Source organism: Drosophila kikkawai, chromosome 3R, assembly GCF_030179895.1.
Source record: "Drosophila kikkawai strain 14028-0561.14 chromosome 3R, DkikHiC1v2, whole genome shotgun sequence".
NCBI lineage: Eukaryota > Metazoa > Arthropoda > Insecta > Diptera > Drosophilidae > Drosophila > Drosophila kikkawai.
The window spans coordinates 8556440-8574750 of NC_091731.1; the positions used below are offsets into that span (position 1 = coordinate 8556440).

General features: G+C 42.5%; 4 protein-coding genes across 6 annotated transcripts in view; all 4 read right to left on the minus strand.

Moving 5' to 3' along the window:
* Positions 1–6477: 6477 nt before the first annotated feature.
* Positions 6478–18311, minus strand: part of Ino80 (chromatin-remodeling ATPase INO80) — a 41166-nt gene continuing 29332 nt past the window's right edge. Inside the window, exons 13-14 of one of the 3 annotated variants that reach the window (XM_017180511.3) lie at positions 8879–9157; positions 6479–6773 (exon numbers count right to left, since the gene is read on the minus strand). In XM_017180511.3, the coding sequence (XP_017036000.1) occupies positions 6517–6773; positions 8879–9157 (536 nt within the window). In that variant the 3' untranslated portion in view covers positions 6479–6516. Of the gene's footprint in view, positions 6774–8878; positions 9158–15490; positions 15631–18311 lie in introns of those variants that run through there. The other 2 variants (XM_070287142.1, XM_041774354.2) reach the window with 2 other exon arrangements.
* Positions 11902–12924, minus strand: LOC108084354 (uncharacterized). The gene has a single exon (XM_017180518.3). It carries the CDS (start codon positions 12782–12784, stop codon positions 12023–12025), a length of 762 nt encoding a protein of 253 aa, XP_017036007.1. The 5' UTR covers positions 12785–12924; the 3' UTR covers positions 11902–12022.
* LOC108084353 (uncharacterized) lies at positions 13112–14794 on the minus strand. Its single transcript, XM_017180516.3, has one exon. The coding sequence runs from the start codon at positions 14665–14667 to the stop codon at positions 13828–13830; it is 840 nt and encodes a 279-aa protein (XP_017036005.1). The 5' UTR covers positions 14668–14794; the 3' UTR covers positions 13112–13827.
* Positions 14986–16150, minus strand: LOC108084355 (uncharacterized). Its single transcript, XM_017180519.3, has 2 exons — positions 15740–16150; positions 14986–15630 (listed from the first exon to the last, which is right to left on the minus strand). The coding sequence occupies exons 1-2, from the start codon at positions 15946–15948 to the stop codon at positions 15171–15173; spliced, it is 669 nt and encodes a 222-aa protein (XP_017036008.1). The 5' UTR covers positions 15949–16150; the 3' UTR covers positions 14986–15170.

Consider the following 18311-nt stretch of genomic DNA (forward strand, 5'->3'; position numbering starts at 1 on the left):
CATTGACATAACACCTCATAATTTGCGGTACACGTTGAAGGCTGCAGCCACGCCCCCTGCACACGCACTTCGGATGGGGCGACTTTCGCCTTGAGAATTCTCAAATTGCTGTTGCACGGAGAGAAAGTTTGGGTAATTTCACACAATGAAAGTCCTTGGACAGACTTACAGATTTGGTTCAGTGTTCTTAATGAAATATTAAATAATATTGCTAAAATATTCTACAATTTCTCTTAAATTCAATTTATGTATTCCATTCCTCTTTGCAGGGATGTTGGGGCTTCCTTACCTATTTCGATTTTTTCCTGTGTATTCTCCCTTGACGATGGAAAAGAAAGTGTCGTCATCAGCGACAACACGATGGAATCGCCGGGGTGTCATTGCTGCCGCCGCGATCAGCACCATCATCACCCAGAGCATCCACATCTCCATCTCCATCCACATCCAATCTGGCCGGCGCTCGCCGATTCGGCCACACCCCAAATCGCTCTTACATGGCCGCGGGGCGCTCACAGGGCCTCACCTCGCACTTTCTTTTACGCGTGTCCAGCTGGGATCTGGGATCCCGAACCCGGTCCCCATGCAGGCTCTGTGATGTTCACACTTTAGGAAAGTTTGGTTTGGACGCATCAGGGCCGTGAGGTGCGAAATCATTGTCGCCCGAAGTGTGGCCATCATCATCTTCCTCGTCGTCGTCGTCATTCCGTCAATGGCCTCGACTTGGCAGTCGGAGCTAAGAGCCTTTTCTGTTGGACCTAAGTGCATATAATTTATATGGAAATTGTCCGGCCCAGTAATGTCATGCATTTAATGCTTAATTTATACAGATTTTTGCTGATTTTTCTGTTTTATTTTCGTTCCCTGGGCAATTTTCGGGGGTTTTTTCTCCGTGGGTTTCAGGAAACTGCTGCCCTGGCTGGAATGACTTGCTTGGGAAGTTCATTGCTGAAATAGTTAATTGTTCATAAATATTTTATCATATAAATTATGAATTTCATTCGCCATTCCCAGGGAAACCTTTTCTGCAATCTGCCAACAGTCATTAGCTGGAGACGCTCTAATAAGCACAAGCCAAAAAATAAGACGATGAACGATGGTAGGAATACCTATTTAGTTTGAAAAATGTATGCCAAAGCAGAGTTTTATATTTTTTAATCATATTTTTTAACACATAAAGCTCCTAATAGTAATCAGAATCATTTCAAATGCACACATTTTTCATCAAAGGCAACCATTTACCTCAATTTTGGTATCTTTGTAAACTTGTGTTCTTGGCTTTGACTTTCTGGCCCACTGTACCACAAATTGTTATGCCCAAAAATGTTAATAAAATCATAATTAGTTGGCAAGAAGTCGAGCTGAGCCGACGGGCTCTCCTGGATGGGCACGCAAGCATTTCCCCAACGAAACAAAAAAAATAAAAACCAACGAAATAATACTTAAATTAAATGCTCAAGAGAAATTGTTTACATTATTGTATTGTATTAGTTGGCGGTAATTATAATTCTGTGGAGGAAAATTGCACGGCGCTTGGCGCCACCTTGACGTGTTCGACTTGGAGGACTGTGACAAACCTCCGCTACAGCTCATCTTTCCGATCCAACTCCAAGTCCCTCCCACCCAATGGGAGTACGTGCTCGGTGTGGTGAATCAAGTTGCCAAAGTTCCGAACGGTTTCAGGCGTAACTAATTATGAAAACATGGCCGAGGGAGAGATGCCAAGCAAATACTAATTGGCGGCTAACGCGTTGTTAACTCTCAACTATATGCTGTAAAAATGAATAATCGTGTTATGCTAAACACTTGTGACAGCAGAGCGGGGCTTGTGTCTAACTTCTCCATATGCAAATGACTCTTCTCTATTTTTAATAGCTGACAAAGTCCGATCATCGCCCGAGATAGGCGTTCCTTATACCCACAGATAAGTTGGCAAAAGGGCGTAAACCAAATTGAAATGTTTCATCATTTTATGACGACGCTACAAGCTCAAGTTTCTTTTCTTTTTTTTTATTTTGTGGGGAATTCATTTTCTGTTCACACGCGAATAAAAACGAAGCAAATAAAGTCCAAGATGAACCGAAATACAAGAAATTTTAATACAATTTAATTTGCTACCATTTTTTAGCTTCCCCTCTCCGGTTGACATTCACATTTTCATTTCGCGTAATTACAGGCCAAGGGGTCTCCCCGAATCGGGGTCACACGACCACGTCCAGCTCCTGGGCACTGAGCATGCTCATCCAGTCGAGTTCTCCCCGGGTATAATTAGGGCCGAAAGCATATTTGTCAAGTTTCGGTTTCAGTTCGGGGATCTACAGATCGTCGTCGTCCACAGATCAACAGGATGCGATATGTTAATGGCGAATGCATTGCCAGCCTGGGGAGCGCCTCCGAATTGAGTAATTGTTTAGTTGCGAAATGTCCAAGGGAGCTGAGCAAATTGAATTTAGTCCGAAAGGTAGGATGGTCAACATAAATATAACCAAGATCCAAGAAGAGAGAATAATTCGCTAATTTTGCCATCAAATCTGAGTTCATGAGAGTTGCAGTTGAGAATCTTTGAAATTACCCAAAAAACTATTTATTCTATTTGGCTTCGATCGATTCGAATGAGTATTTTTAAAATCTTTAAATTTCCCACATTAACGAAATGCGAAATGCCAGATGTACCCAACAAGTTTGCCAACTTAATTGACTTTTTGTTAACAATTCCGCTAAAAAAAAGTGGCAATAAAAACAAAAAGCCGGGCTTAAGAAAGAATTTGCGCAGTAAGTCGAATTATAAAATACTCTAGCAGATACATTTATACTTAGGAGCTTGGTAAAAAAATATATAATTTATAAACTGTTTCTAAACCAGTAAGGCGTAGATCATCTGCAAGTAACCGTACAGTCGTCTTTATGGGAACTGGGAAGTGAACTTGGAAGTGCTTCTTAGTTTTTTATTGTGGTTGAAGGTACGATGGGGATATCTTCTACATCAAATAAATATTTCGAAATGTTTTTTGTAAGGGTTAACTCAGTTAGGTAGTAGTTCATACCATACTCCAAACGAGAGTATATCAAAATCAAGCAACGTGAACCACAACTAAATTCAATAATGAACACATATCAATAAGCACACGGCGCAGCTGTGGACAAGTGACTTGGCCTGGCTTTCAAAAACACTAAACACGAGCTTCCAAGATGCCCCAAGCAGGCAACAATTTGTGCAAAAAAGTAAATATAGAAAAACAAACCGAGCGCAGCATGTTGCCTGACAGGAGTAGCAGGAGCAAAAAGCCACCAACGGCACAGCAGCAACAGCAGCAGCAACAGTCGCAACAACAATTAAAAGAAAAAATTTAATTGATGCATTAAAGCTGGTAACGTGTTTTCCACTCGGTGCCCGGGCAAGCTTTTTTCCCCCAGCGTCTTTCAGCCAGAGAGATGACTGCCCTGCCCCTACTGCACTATTTTTAACTGCCTAGGACTCGGACTTGAGGAGCAGAGCTCATTATGGGAGTATGACGGTAGTGGCATGTTGTTTCAAATATTTACATTAAAATTGTTTGCATTGACTCGGCGGATGTTCCCCCTGGGCGGCGGATTTCATAGGTTTCCTCTGGACATTTACGGAATTTTGATTCGGAGGTTTAAGTTTCTTAAAGAGTTGTAAAAACAAATGACTTGGACAACGAACTTTGGCTAGAAGTTCGGATTCATATTTTCAGATTTTGTAAAGGAAAGTTTTTATTTTTAAACTTTTTATTTATAATTAACTGCTATATTTTGTATAAATCTTCTTGAAATTAAAGTTTTTTACACGATTCTCATAGGTCTTAGTACATTATTGCATTATGTGTCGTCGACACTGACAACAGCCGCCTAAAAAACAATCAAAGGACATCTGCCCCTGCAGCAAAGTCCTTATATCATTATATCCATTATGCGTAGATATAAAAAGACGTTGACTTTGTCTAAGATAAATTGAATTAGAGACGCCAAACGCGCGCATTCATCATCCATCCGGCTTGGGGGATGGGGACACATGATAGATAGTCGCTGGAGGGATGTGCGCAGAGACCGTAGGCCCTAAAAAAGCGAAGCCGAAACCGAAACCGGGACCGAACGAACCCTCGCAGACAAATAGTAGGAGTAGACATTTTAATTTTCCCGAAAAAAGAAGACTGCCAGATGAATGGCATTCTCTAGTTCTTTAAGGGTTCATCCCATCTTTCTTTTTCCCGTCTCCTCTGTTGTTCTTAAGTGGCAGGGAAACTGGAGCAGCCGCCGTGTTCTCCGTTTTTTTTTTTAAGGATGAGCCCGACTCGAGGACTAAGCCGCTCGAATGCGTAGGCAGAGCATGAAAGGAGTGTAGGTCTTGGAGTTTCCCCTTTAATTGTATCTGGCTTTTAAAGAAAATTAAATCCTTTTGCTTATTTTTTCAAGGTGTGGCCATGCAATCTGCACGGGGCACAGCTCCGGCTCCGTGTTTATTGTCTTGATTTATAGACCACGGAACATCTTGGCCGGCTTAGGAGGCTCCCGAAGAATGCCAGAGAAAGGATTCAAGTCTTGCGGCTTATTAGTTTCGCTGGATTAAATCCCGAGAAGGGATTGAGCCCGTTTTTTTTTTTTTGTTTTTGTTTTGAGCCTGCTGCGATCACGGAAGCAGCTGCATTCTGAAGGATTAACTTTAACTTTAAAGCGAGTTCTGTAAGTTCCTGGCACAGTAGTTCATACAAATGGCCGCATACCACTGGCCACAGCAAGATATAGTAACTTCCCGCAACTCACCAACTGACGCCAATGAGCCAGGCTAACCTGTTGCCGGCTTTTCAACAATTTTCTTTTCCTGCATCCACCACAACAACTGCTGAGGCAGCCAGTAGTAGCAGACGACAACGATTGAAATGCTGTTTGTGATTTTTAATTGAGGAAAAAACTAGAATTTGCGGATTGTCTGGGGAAACGAAGCGGAGAGTACCCTGGGTGATGGGAAATTAACTAGACGTTGACGTTGTTTATTAAATTATGATTTAAGGAAATGTATAATATATATTTGATTGAATAGAAAGTAAATTACTTACTTAGAGCCATGCTTGGTAATATTTACAGTCAATATAAATTTATATTCTCTAAAGGAGACATGTCTTATTCATACAGAATATTTCAAAGAATATTTCAATACTCTTTGGAACTCTAAAATACCCTTAACAAGAGCATTAAGAGGTGTATTCTGGACCTGCTTCGATGGAGTTCTGGGATGGCTGCTAATTAATAAACGTACCGGGGCAGTGGGAGAAAGGGGAGACTGGCTGCCCGACGCCGCCGCAGATGCCACTTGGCATAAATGCACACTTTTAACATTTCTGGGATTCTCCAACTGCAGCGAAGACGGTCGAAACGTGCAGCTTTATGGCAGTTCTCCAAAGTCGTCAACTGGCCGCCGCCGGCGACTCAGAAACGGGGGGAAAGAATGGCCACTGAAAGGAAAACAAGTTGCAGTTGGAATATTAAGAATTGTCATATTGAAAAGGTAAATATGCCACTGGAGTCCATGCTAAGCGAAGAGAAAACCAAGCCACGATTTTATGAGTAGGAAAGGATGCTCTTCAAAAGGCTTATTTTAAGTGTCTATATATATTTGTACATTCAATATAATTTATATTTATACTCAAAATGTTGTATGTTGCCTTAGTTTTCTTCGAGTTTTGTTATGCTTAGAAGCAAGTCCCTAATTTTGCTGCTATAAAATAATAGTTATAAAATAATAAGTATATACTACAAACCTTTATGTTCTTCAGGTGGCTCGAGAAACCTTTTTGTACCGGGAATCATGCTCCGTTACTAATTGCCAAAATGACAATGATTCCATTGCCCTTATGAGCTCCGCTTTCTCACCGAGTTTTCATAGTTTTCTTAATTTAATTACGAGTATGTATTATTTTATGCTCGATTGTTGCGCTAATTTCGACGCGTTGGCGGTGTTGATTACGACAGAAACTGGGTTTGACTCGAAACAAAAATTTTAACATTTTTTATTACACCTCTCATTAGAAGGTTTTTGTTTCCGCCGTCAGCAATTATGTTGACGGCTGATCCGTGAATACCTCGCTCTTTAAGGTCTTGGCCAACGAACAGGACGCGATCAAAAGTCAGACTAGGAATAATTTGACGAGTGTCAACGGAAACGCTTTAACAGTTTTACAAGTATATTAATTTACAACAAAATGTTGTTGCTCATCAGAAAAGTGATGTGACTACAACCTTTATTTTGTTCGTGAAAATATTTAAGTAAAATATAATTATGCAATGTAATTTACATATTAATACAGACAGGTTTATATTAAGAATAAATATTAATTAATTTAAATTTGTGCATCTTTAAAAATAAATTATAAATACAAAAATATATAAAAATTCCTTGAGAAATCCAAAACCTTCCAGTAAAACAGTTAATTTATCAACAAATACTTTATCTTTTATTATTTTTGCTTTATTTTTCAATTGAAATATTTTTGTAGTGCGAAACTACTCAATCCCTCCACCACCATGAGGTCCTGCTGACGGACTTGCTGCTCGACTTGTGGCCGGACTGCTGCTCGGTGGCGTGGCTTCCGGACTGCGTCCCAGTGGCACCAGCAGAGGACCCACGGGTCGGCGCGTACGTGGAGCGCCGCGGATTCCCCGGCTGATTGGCGTGGAGGTCTTCGAGCGAGGTCGTCCGGGTCCTCGCTTACCGGACATTCCTGGCGAATGTGCGGAGGACACGGGGCTGGTTGTGAATTCTATTTTGGGAGAGAGATATAATGAAATATTGAATTAAAAATACAAAAATAAATGAAGAACTTTTCCAAAATGAACTGGAATTAATCTTAAAAGTAACCTCGCTCAGAACCTATTAATTGAATCGGAATATGTCCGCTCGAGTTGAACAAAGGATCAGCAACTTTCTTGCTAATTCCCCTGGCATTTATCGCCGCACGTTTCATTGTATCCTGGCATTTACTCGTTTGCCCCTGCCATCGGTGCAATTGTGGTTTTTTTAATTGCCAAAAGTCCTTCGTCTGGCCGAATGTAATTTATGCAACGTTGCGTATTTGTCATTGCGATTATGTCTCCATTTTCGCCCAAAGAGCAACGGAACGTGTTTCTGTCACGTGTCCCCCTCGCCCGGCGTCTGGGTTTTAAGCGGATTTATTCAATTATCATTTGTCGAACGCCCCAAAATACAACTGAAATTTGTTACATTGTTTGCGGATCTTTCTGCCTTAAAATCGGATTTATGTATGTGATTTTAAATTCAGAAAATTTACCATGTCCCAGATGCGAATTACTTTGTCCAATTATGAATCGAATCCTAGCACTGCAACGTGTTTTGGCAAATTGCAAGGGCATTAAATCGGTAAATTGCTCCCTGTCCTTCCCCAAAAGTCAATTCAATTAACAGCTTTGATACTGCAAGGAAAAGTCACGAGGGGGAGTGACAATGCAGCCAGATGCAAATCTTTGAACAAATATTTGTCTCGACTTGACGCCGCCCCGTAAGGGGATCTCAATTTTATCTGGAATTATTTCCTCAAGAGGAACTTATTGAAAAAAATATGTAGATGCAATGTAAAGTCCCCCTCTGGGACTGTGTTAAAATTGTCACGTACCACAAAAAGGCGGCAGGATTCCTGCGGGCCGTACTCGAGACATATCAAAAAACAACATAAATTCATAAAAAACAGAATGAAAGGGGAAGCGGTAGATCAACCACAAAGCTAGATCCAGATAATGCAACCTCTAGGGAGGGAAACGGACAATAAGTACCCGAAAATACTTGTTTCGAAACAAAAAGGCAGCGATAAACGTGATTATGACAAGCGATTAGCGACAAGTGACACTCGATTCAATTGAGGGGACAATCCTTACAGAGGAAGTGTGGGTTGTAAGGCGGAAAGGAAGAAACGTGCACTGGGAAAAAAGGGTTTCTTTATATCATTATAATATATTTTGATTTAAGTGTTTGCTCTAATAAATGATTTATACCAACTAAATTTATCTATACTTCCTGCAATCTTAGAAGTAATGCTCCTGATCCTGGCCCAACATGGCGCAGCATTAATTAAGGGGGGATATACATGTAAATCAAAATTTTTTGGGCAAATTTTTTTTTTTGTTTAAAAAATAGTTTAGTACTTAAAGAATATACTGTGTAAGTTTCAATATTGAATTCCAACTTGAAGGGCCTCAAATCAAGTATGCACGCAAGGTATACAAGTGTTAACGTGAGCGCATCAAAAACTTTATACGTCTTTTTCTCAGCTTTTAAGGTTTGCATTTTTACCTATGCTTTGGACACGATTCACAAAAAACTACGTAACATATCGCAGTGAATCAAAAAGTATTATGATCAGTATGAAATTATCTTCTATTTGAACCTACATGGTTGTTATAAAACGGAGTATTACTATTTTTTAAGAGGGTGGGAAGTGAAAACTGATCACCTGAAAATGTCATTTTTTCCTTTAAATCAAAATTTAATTTTTTTGTCTTGATTTCTTTTTAGTTTTTTAGGTTCAAATAGAAGATACAGGTGTAATGAATACAAAAAAATTTAGTTTACGGATTTTGGACAGAAATTACGAGCTCTATCGTGTCCATAGCACGGCAACTCAAAGCTCGAGGCGCTACGGCATATGTTCCATAAATCCGCCATTTTGTAAAATATTGTTTATAACTAATTTTTTTTATCATCTATGATTCTACTTTTAACTATATCCAAAGTTTCTCGACGATTGCTTGACTATTTCTTATAAAAATTCATGAAAAATGGCCAAATTTTGACCGCTTACATGTACATATATCCCACCTTAAGGGATTTTCTTATTTTTTCAAGTGTCCTTACCTTCTTCGTAAACTGCGACTCCGGCGCTCTCGCCACCGCCGCTTACTTCCTGCTTGGGCTGTGGCGAAGACGTTCCCCCGCCTGTTCCTGTTCCCGTTCCCGCTGCGGGCGGCGTCAACGTCGTCGTAGCCGCTTGGGTCTGTGTCGGCGTCAGCACGCGCTGGTTCGAGCCGTGTCCGCCGCCGCGCCGCGTGCTACCTCTTGGACGACCCCGCTTTGTGCCGCGCGGGTGGTGACGTCGCCGCATCGGCGAAATGCCGCTCAGGTCGCCGAGGAAGTCTGCAAAACAAAAAACAGAACGGAAATTTATAGGTGACTCGGTATTGATTAATTGCGGTTGGCGGTGAAACATCGAGAAACATCTGGCCCAATATACTATAAACCGAAAAACAAACATTAAAATTGGAGTTTCGTTACATTTACCACAATTTTATGGCTGGCAACCTAAATGCTTAATTAATGGGGATGGCCCGTCTTTTGCCGGCTGCCTACAGGGGCTTCCTTCTTGGGTTCCCTCAAGAACACTTCTTGAGATCTCGTTCTCTGAGTGAGCCAGCACCCACAATCCGCACCATCGTTATTTGTGCCATGACCATATTCGCGCATTTAACGTGTTACTTTTTATGCCCCGCGAGACAATGGCAGCCACAAACTAGTTCAACTTTTGTCGTGGCCTAGACATGGGCAACTGCCACAGAATATATGATATACGGAAGGGGTATTTCAATATTATAAATCTTAACCCTTAGAGAAATGGGTTTTTAGCGGCAAAAATATATCAATAATATAAATTGTAGTTCAGTTTCCTGAACTGCTCGTCGAAATATAATTTAATTCTAGTAGCTATCTATTAACAGATCCTGTATCCAACCGAACTCAGCGATAGCCTCTAAAGTCTAGGGTTAACGTATATATCACCGACTCTAGTCGCCTTAACTGTAAACTGCATAAATAAAACAGAGACTGAGACTGCTGCGGCAGACAAACAAACAAATAAACAAGAAACAGCGGAAAAAGTAGCAATCAGCGGGCAGACGTACATTGTCAGACAGCAATGTTGCTGTTCCACTGGTCCGTACAGTGCGGTACATAGATATCCCGTCTGGTGCCCGGCGACATCACATCACCTGGCGGCGCTCTGCTATTTTGGTATGCTGTGCACACAAGTGCCAGCAGCATCATCATTGGCCGCGCGATGATCATCGCTGCGAGATGATCGGCACTCATGATCGACATTGTCTAGTCGGTACAGTGATCATGGCCAACACGACGACAGTCGCCAGAGGAATTGGCAACAAGAATCGGCCATGAGAAAGAGAGGCCCCCCTTTAACGATGAGAGGGGTTCAGTTTACTTTTACTATTGCGACCAGAGCGAGGTAGTGCAATATTATTGAACTAAACTCTAGATGCCAGCCACAAGTTTTATCAATAATATTCAATCCAAGGCAATTCTTTGGCTTTTTCGGTAGTTCGTTCTCGGTTTGTATGTAAATATTTCGGTCAAAGCTAGCGGCATTGCAGCAGAACATCAAAAACACTACCAAACAACCAAATTTTAGCTTTATTATTTATCATTATTTAAGCATTATTCAGTTGTCAACAGGGGGGTAGCAAGGATTGCAAGAAAATAACAGGGGAAACGGATATGCTGAGCTTTAAAGTGGCTAGTTTCAAGGAGTCTTGAATGCAATAATTGTGGAAATGACTTCAATTATGTAGTTTAAAATATAATTAGTAAATCCGAATGGCATTAGAAACTTAAATATATTTATAAGTTCTATTAATTATTAATAAAATACTTGGAACTCTTCCTCATTATCAGGTATATTCAATCTTTAATCCATATTTGTTACCAGTGTGATTCCAAGTCGTCTGAAGCACCCTTCCCACCCATCAGAAATTATGGAACATCAAATCCTTTGACACTACCCTCCCTCTAGGCAACCCCATTGAACTTGTGCTTGAGCTTTTGCTATCAATAACCAGTATTGCCTACGCCCCAATTGTATATACAGTTGTAATAAATATTGTTGCTACATTCACTTTGGGTTTTGGCCCTCTCCATATTACCAATTGGCACGAAAGCCAAAGAAGCAACAACAACAAGCACATTGCAGCCGGGAAATATAATACAAAAACACGGGAAGTAACAGAAAATAAGCAGAGGAGGAGAATGGAGCTGGGCAGAAGAGAAATAAGAATCCGGCAGGCATAATCGGATTTTACAAATCATTCATTCAATTATCTAATTGATTTGACTGATGATCATTTGTGAACCTTGATCCTAGCTCTCGGGCCCGGTGCCAAAGTCAATGTGACGCATGTTTGCTACGCCTGATAAACGAAATGAGGTACGGGAATCTCGGAGCCGGAGGCCTCACCTTTGACTGTAATGCGCCGTCCATGACTAAGTGGCTCTTTGCTTCCTTTTCTTTATTATACTTGGGCCCTGGGTTCTTTTCTGCCTTGGCAGATTTGCAAGCTTAGATTACATTTCGCAGTTGCTGCCACTGCCTTCTGCCAGCTACTGTAAGCCATAAAAGTCGAATAAATTGCGATTCTTATCTTTGTGTGAAATTGTTAATTTTTTAACGGATTAGCTAAAGTCTGTTTCGTCCCGGACCGCAACATAAGCAGCCAGAAAATCGTTTAGGGAAAATCTTTTAAACGTAACTTCTACTAAAAAAACTTCATTAATATTTGAGCGTTTCTTATAAGTCATGCAAAACTTATACTTTGATCGACATTTGAATATATTCTAGATCACCCACGTGTAAGTTTTGTCCCAATACTAGTGCCTAGGTTGTCTATAGTCTTTTTCCCTTTAATCACGAAAGCTCTTAGGTTAACGATCGATATAAATTTTTAGGCACTGACTGTAAGTATAAGCAACTTTACAACAATTGAAGCTAACAAATAAAGTCCAAAACAATATTTTTATTATTTTAAACTTGGAAAAATTGAGCTTGGGGAAGTTCTTTTTTGTAGCCTGATTGAATGATTTAAATATTAAGAGACATCTTTAATTTAAGGTCATATTTTCAGTTAATTTGTTTAAGATACTGATGAGGTCATCTCAATTTAATGCAGATACTAATACATTGAATACAATTGCGCCAATGGCCTCGGACCCTGCGTAAAATCACATATAGAAATATTCATATTCGCGGCGGGTCACCGGTTGAGAGAGATAAAGCAGCCGGATCTGGTGGAGGCGCCATCCCTGAGGCGTAAACTTCTTCCGCTTGGGCGGCTTGACCTGCAGGATGTCGTAAATGTGTTCGGGATGATAGCAGTGCGGTGGGAACTGCGGCGTGATCTTGGGCTTCGACAGGCTGAGGATGCGGGGCGAGATCTTGGCCTTGAGGGCGGCTGGGCGGATGGGAAAGCGCAGCTCGGCCCAGAACTTATCTTCGATGTCGGCATTGGGGAAGCAGCACGGCATTTTGGGTGGGTCGAAGGGACGTCCCTTGTCGTGGTGCGGCGGCTGGCCCCAGACGATGACGGGTGAGTACGTGTTTACGGGGTAGACGTACTGGTGCTTCGGCGTCATCTTGCGCTGCAGAGGCGTGGCCAACTTGGCCACATGCTCCTGAAACTCATCCGGGTCGATCGGCTTTGACTTCTTGGCGCAGGGCAGATACTTTTCGGGGCAGGGTAGCGGCTGCTCCTCCACCGGCTGCAGCTCCTTCGGCATGGCATTGGCGGCAGCCCATTGGTAGAATTTGCGCCAATCTGCCTTTGCCATCGGTCCCGGCTTCTGCCATGGCGTCAACACACGAGGCTCCCGGGGGAGCACACGCTTGATCGGCTTTGAGTTCCGCTCGCACCACTCCACCCAGCTGGGCGGGGGCTTCTCCACGGCGATGTCGCTGTCCTTGGTCTCCTCCGGAACGATGCTCATGTTGCTCGCAAGCTACTTTCACTGAAAATTTTGCAAACAACTAAAACGGACTTAAAAGATACTAATAAACCTAAAATTATAAAATTTTATTTGTGTTCCTCCAGCGGTTGAAATAAAATGACTGATATTCTGAAACGAGATCGACTGACGCCTGGACCGGCGTCTACTTGGTCCCAACCTCCGACTGAAATCGGATTTTTAGATTTCCATCGCAGTAGTCAATGAAAAGTTTACTGAGAGAACTAACCCCTTCCAGACGAACCGTCCTATAAATATTTTTAAATTGTAAGAGTGAAAAAGTAAATCTTGTATTTTTCCTAAATGACGCCAGGCCAAAGTTTTGACAATGTCCAGCCGCTTATCAGCTCTCCGGAACTGACCGTTCCCCAGGTACAACGCATCACGGATGTGCGCGAGTTTATGTCCAGTCCAGAGAACTACAATGGCGACATTGATGACCTAAAGGAGCGACTGGGTGCCAAGTCCCAACAATGTCGCGATCTACTTAAAATCCTCGGTGATAGGCTCCAGTTCAAGTTGGACGCGCTCGAAGAGGTCAGGAGGGAGATGTTGGCCCTTAGTTTCGAGATGGACAAGCCAACGGCGGCCCTTCGATTCGTTACTAACCGCGAAAAGATCAAACTTAACTGCTTGGACGAGTCAGAGGACCAGGAATATGAAATTGCCGAGGCCCTGGGATGGTTCAATGTAAAATTGAGCACGGCGAACTGCGAGATCTTGAGCCTGAGGAGCGATGTCGATTATATTACCTATCTGCAGCGCATTTCCCAACTGAACACCAACACTGTGATCAAGTTTTACGAGGTTTCAAACAAATGCAAGGACTAGCATACTGTATAGTATAGAGATTTCCACTAAAAATTGTTTATGTAAACGTTTCATGGAAAACCTTGGCTTCGAAGAATTTTGCGAACGCAATGATAAGATATGCAAATAAATTATTTATCTAAATATAACCCAAACTTTTGGGTTAGACAATGATTTAAAAGATGAGTACAAAACAAATGCAATACAGTTTGAAATCAGCGTTTTTTATTACTACAGGGACAACAAGGGCACCCAATATAGAGATAATATTCAGAGCCCGACCGGGACACAGGCTGGGACAGGTAAATCAAGCGGAGCTGGTGCAGCTGCCACCCTCTTCTAGTGAACTTCTTTCGCGGTGGGGGTGGCACATCCAAGGGACCCAGCGGCCTTCTCGCAATGGGATATATTCGGGGCTTGGACAGATTCATAATGCGTGGTGTGGCCTGGCCCAAGAGGGCGGCCTGGCGAACAGGAAATCGTAGCTGAGACCAGAACTCTGCCTCGAGCTCCTCGTTTAGAAAGCAGCAGGGAACGCGGGGTGGCTTGAAAGGTCTTCCCGGATCGCGATGTGGCGGTTCGCCCCAAGAGACCACAGGGGAGTACGCGGGCGATTTGACTGGCCCATTGTACTTCCCGGTGATCTTTCGGGGCGTGGCCAACTTCTTTATCTTCTCCTCCAGCTCATCTTTGTCCAGACGACGCTTCGGCCAAGCACAAGGCAGGTATTTCGCCAGGCAAGGCTCCTCCTGCCGCTTTGGCGGCTCAGTTTCTCGAGGTCCTGCCCGTAGGAGAGCCCAACTGCAAAAGTTCTTCCACTCCTTTTTGGTCATGGGTCCTGGCTTCTTCCATCGGGTCATATACGACACAAAACAAGGCTTAGGCCGCTTGACCGGCTTCGAGTTACGTTCGCACCATGCCTCCCAGGTTGGTCGTGACTTTGCGCGACAGCTGGAGCTCCGTGTCTTAGATTGCGGTGGGGTGGCCGTTTCTACAGGTTCATTGCGGTCAATTGTAGTCTTAAACTCAAAAATAGACCCATCTCCGCTTGTCATTTTGGCCCAAAATTACACTAACAATTTTGTCAATTTTTTTCAGTTTTATTTTAGGAAAACTCTTTTTAATTTTTTACTGTTTTCTTACGACTACCAGGCTGCCACATCTGAGACTTACTGGTGAGAATCAAATAAGTTCAGCGGAGCCTACTGAAGTTTTCAAGGATACTCTAAGCGGAACAAAGAAGGAAACTTGCTGAGCCGTCGCTTCAAAGAACTAATGTCCCAGGTGATTGTATCAAAATAATCAAGTTAAACGCTGAAGCCATTATAAATGTCTTTAAAAAGACTTTTGATTCAACAAGATTTTGTTATAGGCAAACTCAAATCTTTAGGCTTATTTTCTAAACACGTTTTTATTCTTTTATGTGGTCTATTGTGCAGGTACGAGCGTACTTTCGTAGATTCACACTAAACTACAGTTCTACTAACTCAATGCATAGCTCCAAGCTTGAGTTAATATAACTGTAGTTTAAGACAAATCCTTACGATCTGACCACAAGTCAACACCGCCGCAACTCGGCTAAAACCCGGAAATTTGGCTTGCTCAAATACTCAAGTCGCTGCAAATGACATCGCCACTGCCGAGGAGACATTTTCCTGCGGCAGGGCACTTCCTCCTCGAACAAAATGTATGGCGAGATTTTCTTGCGGGGCTGGGCCAGCCTGCAAGTCTTCATGGTGGGAAAGGCTCTAAGTGCCCTCTGAGAAACAGGGAAACGGATGTTGGCCCAGAACTCTGCCTCGAGATCCTCGTGCTGGAAGCAGCACGGAACCTTTGGTTTCTTCGCGGGTCGGCCCCGTTCCGGACAAGGACATGGTCGTTCGGTCATCCGGGGCCGAAAGGTGAATACCTCCTTTGGTGGTGCAATGTACTTGGAGCGTTGCCAGCGCGGCGTGCTCAATCGCCGCAGGTTCGCCATATGAGAATCGTGATCCTCCGAGCTCAAACTGAATCCTGACCTGAAGGAGGAATACGGTCTAGTTTAAAAGACTTTCTGTTTCTTTTTTGGAAACTCTAATAAGTGGCAAACGACTATTTTTAGAATTCTGATGATAAAGGGACATTTACACGAGGGTACTCAGCCTTTCGTCGGATACCTTCGTGCCAGCGGCGGATGTCACATTTGTCTGATACCGACTGTGGAAATTTGCCCACTCATTCCGGCCCATAGGCCCTGGTTTCTGCCATCGCGTGGGTCCCTGATAGACTGTGGGATAACAGCGGCAACACGAGTATTCCGAGGCCGTTGGCGGGGTTCGACTGCAGCAGCAAGGCATTTTTAGGTTCCAATTCGTAGTGAATATTTGCTTAAAAAATGTTTTCCTTTTTTTTTTTTTTAAATTTTTTCTTATTTTTTAAAATATTAATTTATCGTTCTAAAGGTTTATGCATTTTGTTTTTGTAAACTCTTGGCCTAAAGAGCATGCCATTTATGGATTTATTGTTATCCATTTTTATAAATATATAAAAATTGTTGTCTAAAAAACACAAGCTTACTAAACCTAAAAATATGACTTTCTAAAGAAAGATCAACTATAAGTTTTAGTGTTTTTTTTTTATTAAATGCAGCTGTCATTTTTAATTATTTAAAATTGTTAGGTAACTTTCTACTAGTTAGGTAGTTTGCTTCACGGGAGATGGTATAGAAACTACTATGGAAAGAATACTTTTTTGTGAAAGCATAAACAATAGAATTGCCTAAAAGAAAAGTCAATCTTTACTTAACTTTTTCTTTAAAGGCATTTTCCCCAAAACCCAGCACTGATCGGTGCTTAAAAAATGTAAGAGAAACGAAAGACATTTGTACTCTTTGAGCCCAAACGGCTCAATCACGAGCCCATGGATCCGCGAAGCGATGGAAGCCAGGAGCCTGAGGCAGATGCATCGTGGCGTCGCCCGTGGCGACACGCATTCGAGGTCATAACCCAATTCCTTTCGTGGCCAGTTGGTGGATGGCCAGGCCAACTGTATGCTGCTCCTTCAGCCAATTGAAATGCGGTGCGCATTGCAATCGATCGCACTTTTTGCCTGGCTTTGGATACCCGCTCTTCTGGCCTTTCTAACGCCATCTCCACTATCTTCTGTCCCGGCTGGAGGAGGAGGTGGTCTCTGCTGGCCATGTCGCCCAACTTCATCATCGTCTTTGGCAGTTTGTAGTTACCAGTGTCATGATTTTTCTTTCTTCTTTTTGTTTGGCTTTGCCTCAAGAATTTTAAATTAAAGACCGGCTAAGCACTGGACACTTCCTGGCCGGAACTGCGAGCCCCGAGGATTAGCTGGCAAGGACAAGGACTCACCGAAAGAGTCATCAATCTGGCGACCACAAAGTGCTCATAACATGTGTGAAATTGACACCACAGATGCGGCTCGAACTAACGGAAACGCCAGCAATTTTACGCTACATTGGCTTAATGACCAACAACCCCGCTGGCAGATGGTATAGCCTTCCCTTTTCCCGGTGGAGCCAGCAATAAAAAAGTATATGCCAGTACCCGAAGGAACGACTGACTAAGTGGCGAGAAGTCTGTTCTTTTTTTGGGATCATTAGGGGTGCGCCCAGGCTCCTATTGAGTTCGGTTTCGGTTTCGTTGGTTCCTATCACCAAAGGGAATCTAATTCGATGAAGATTAAGTACAGTAACTAGTTTAGTTAACAGAAATCAAAATTATACTTCAGAATTAGGAAGGAATTTTAATATTAGGACAGCTTTCATTACGTATTTCAATTAGCTATTCCCAAAGCTCTCATATTGTTTACTTTTTTAATTTAATAGACATTTAATATTTATAGCATTTAAATTCCGCGAATGCAATGCAAAAGCCAATGTCTAAATCGGAATCCTTAAGCGGATTCGTTTCATTTTCACATTGCAAATATGATTAACCAATTTGAGTCAAAACCACTTTAATTACAGAGTCTCAATCCGGCTGGCCAACTGCAATTGGTCAAAACGAAGCTGTGCCCGAGCTCCACGGCACGTACTCGCTATGGGCGCTATGGGGGCCAATAAGGTGTAAATTTATGCGCCAGAGCGAGTTGGGCTGAAATCGAGGCATTACCATTAGCAGCCGAGCCCATGCAATTGATTGTTCAGTTCAGTACTTCTGAATGCTCAACGAAACGCACATTTTTCGTATGCCTGCGCTTTTTTCTCCTTTTATAATTAGCTGCTGCGTCTGTGTGAATTTTTGTGGCCAATCAAAGTTTTTGTTCGCAGTTTTGATTTGCTGCCAAGATTCGCAGCGTAATTGTATCTCATGGCTAACTAGTATTCTATGAGATACTTTTTTGCCTCCGTTCCCTGGGAGCCCCGATTTACACACGCATACACACGGGTTTGTTTATCTGTTGAACAAGTGTTTTGGTTTAATTATTTTCATGTCGCACAAGCTCCGCTGACAAAGTGGACAAGGATCTGGTGATCTACGTGTGGCTCACCTAATGAATATTTAATTTGGGGTGGAGTAATGGCATCGCCCAGAGCTTAGCGCTCTTGGCTAAGTGGCAGGCATTATGTTTTGGGTCCATGTGAAAGTTGCACAGATGTGTGGCACGTGTCCCAGTTGAGTGGGGCCAATTAAGAAATTGTTTCACTTGCAGTTACACAAGACAATTAAAACGGGAGTGGGGGAATGCGAAA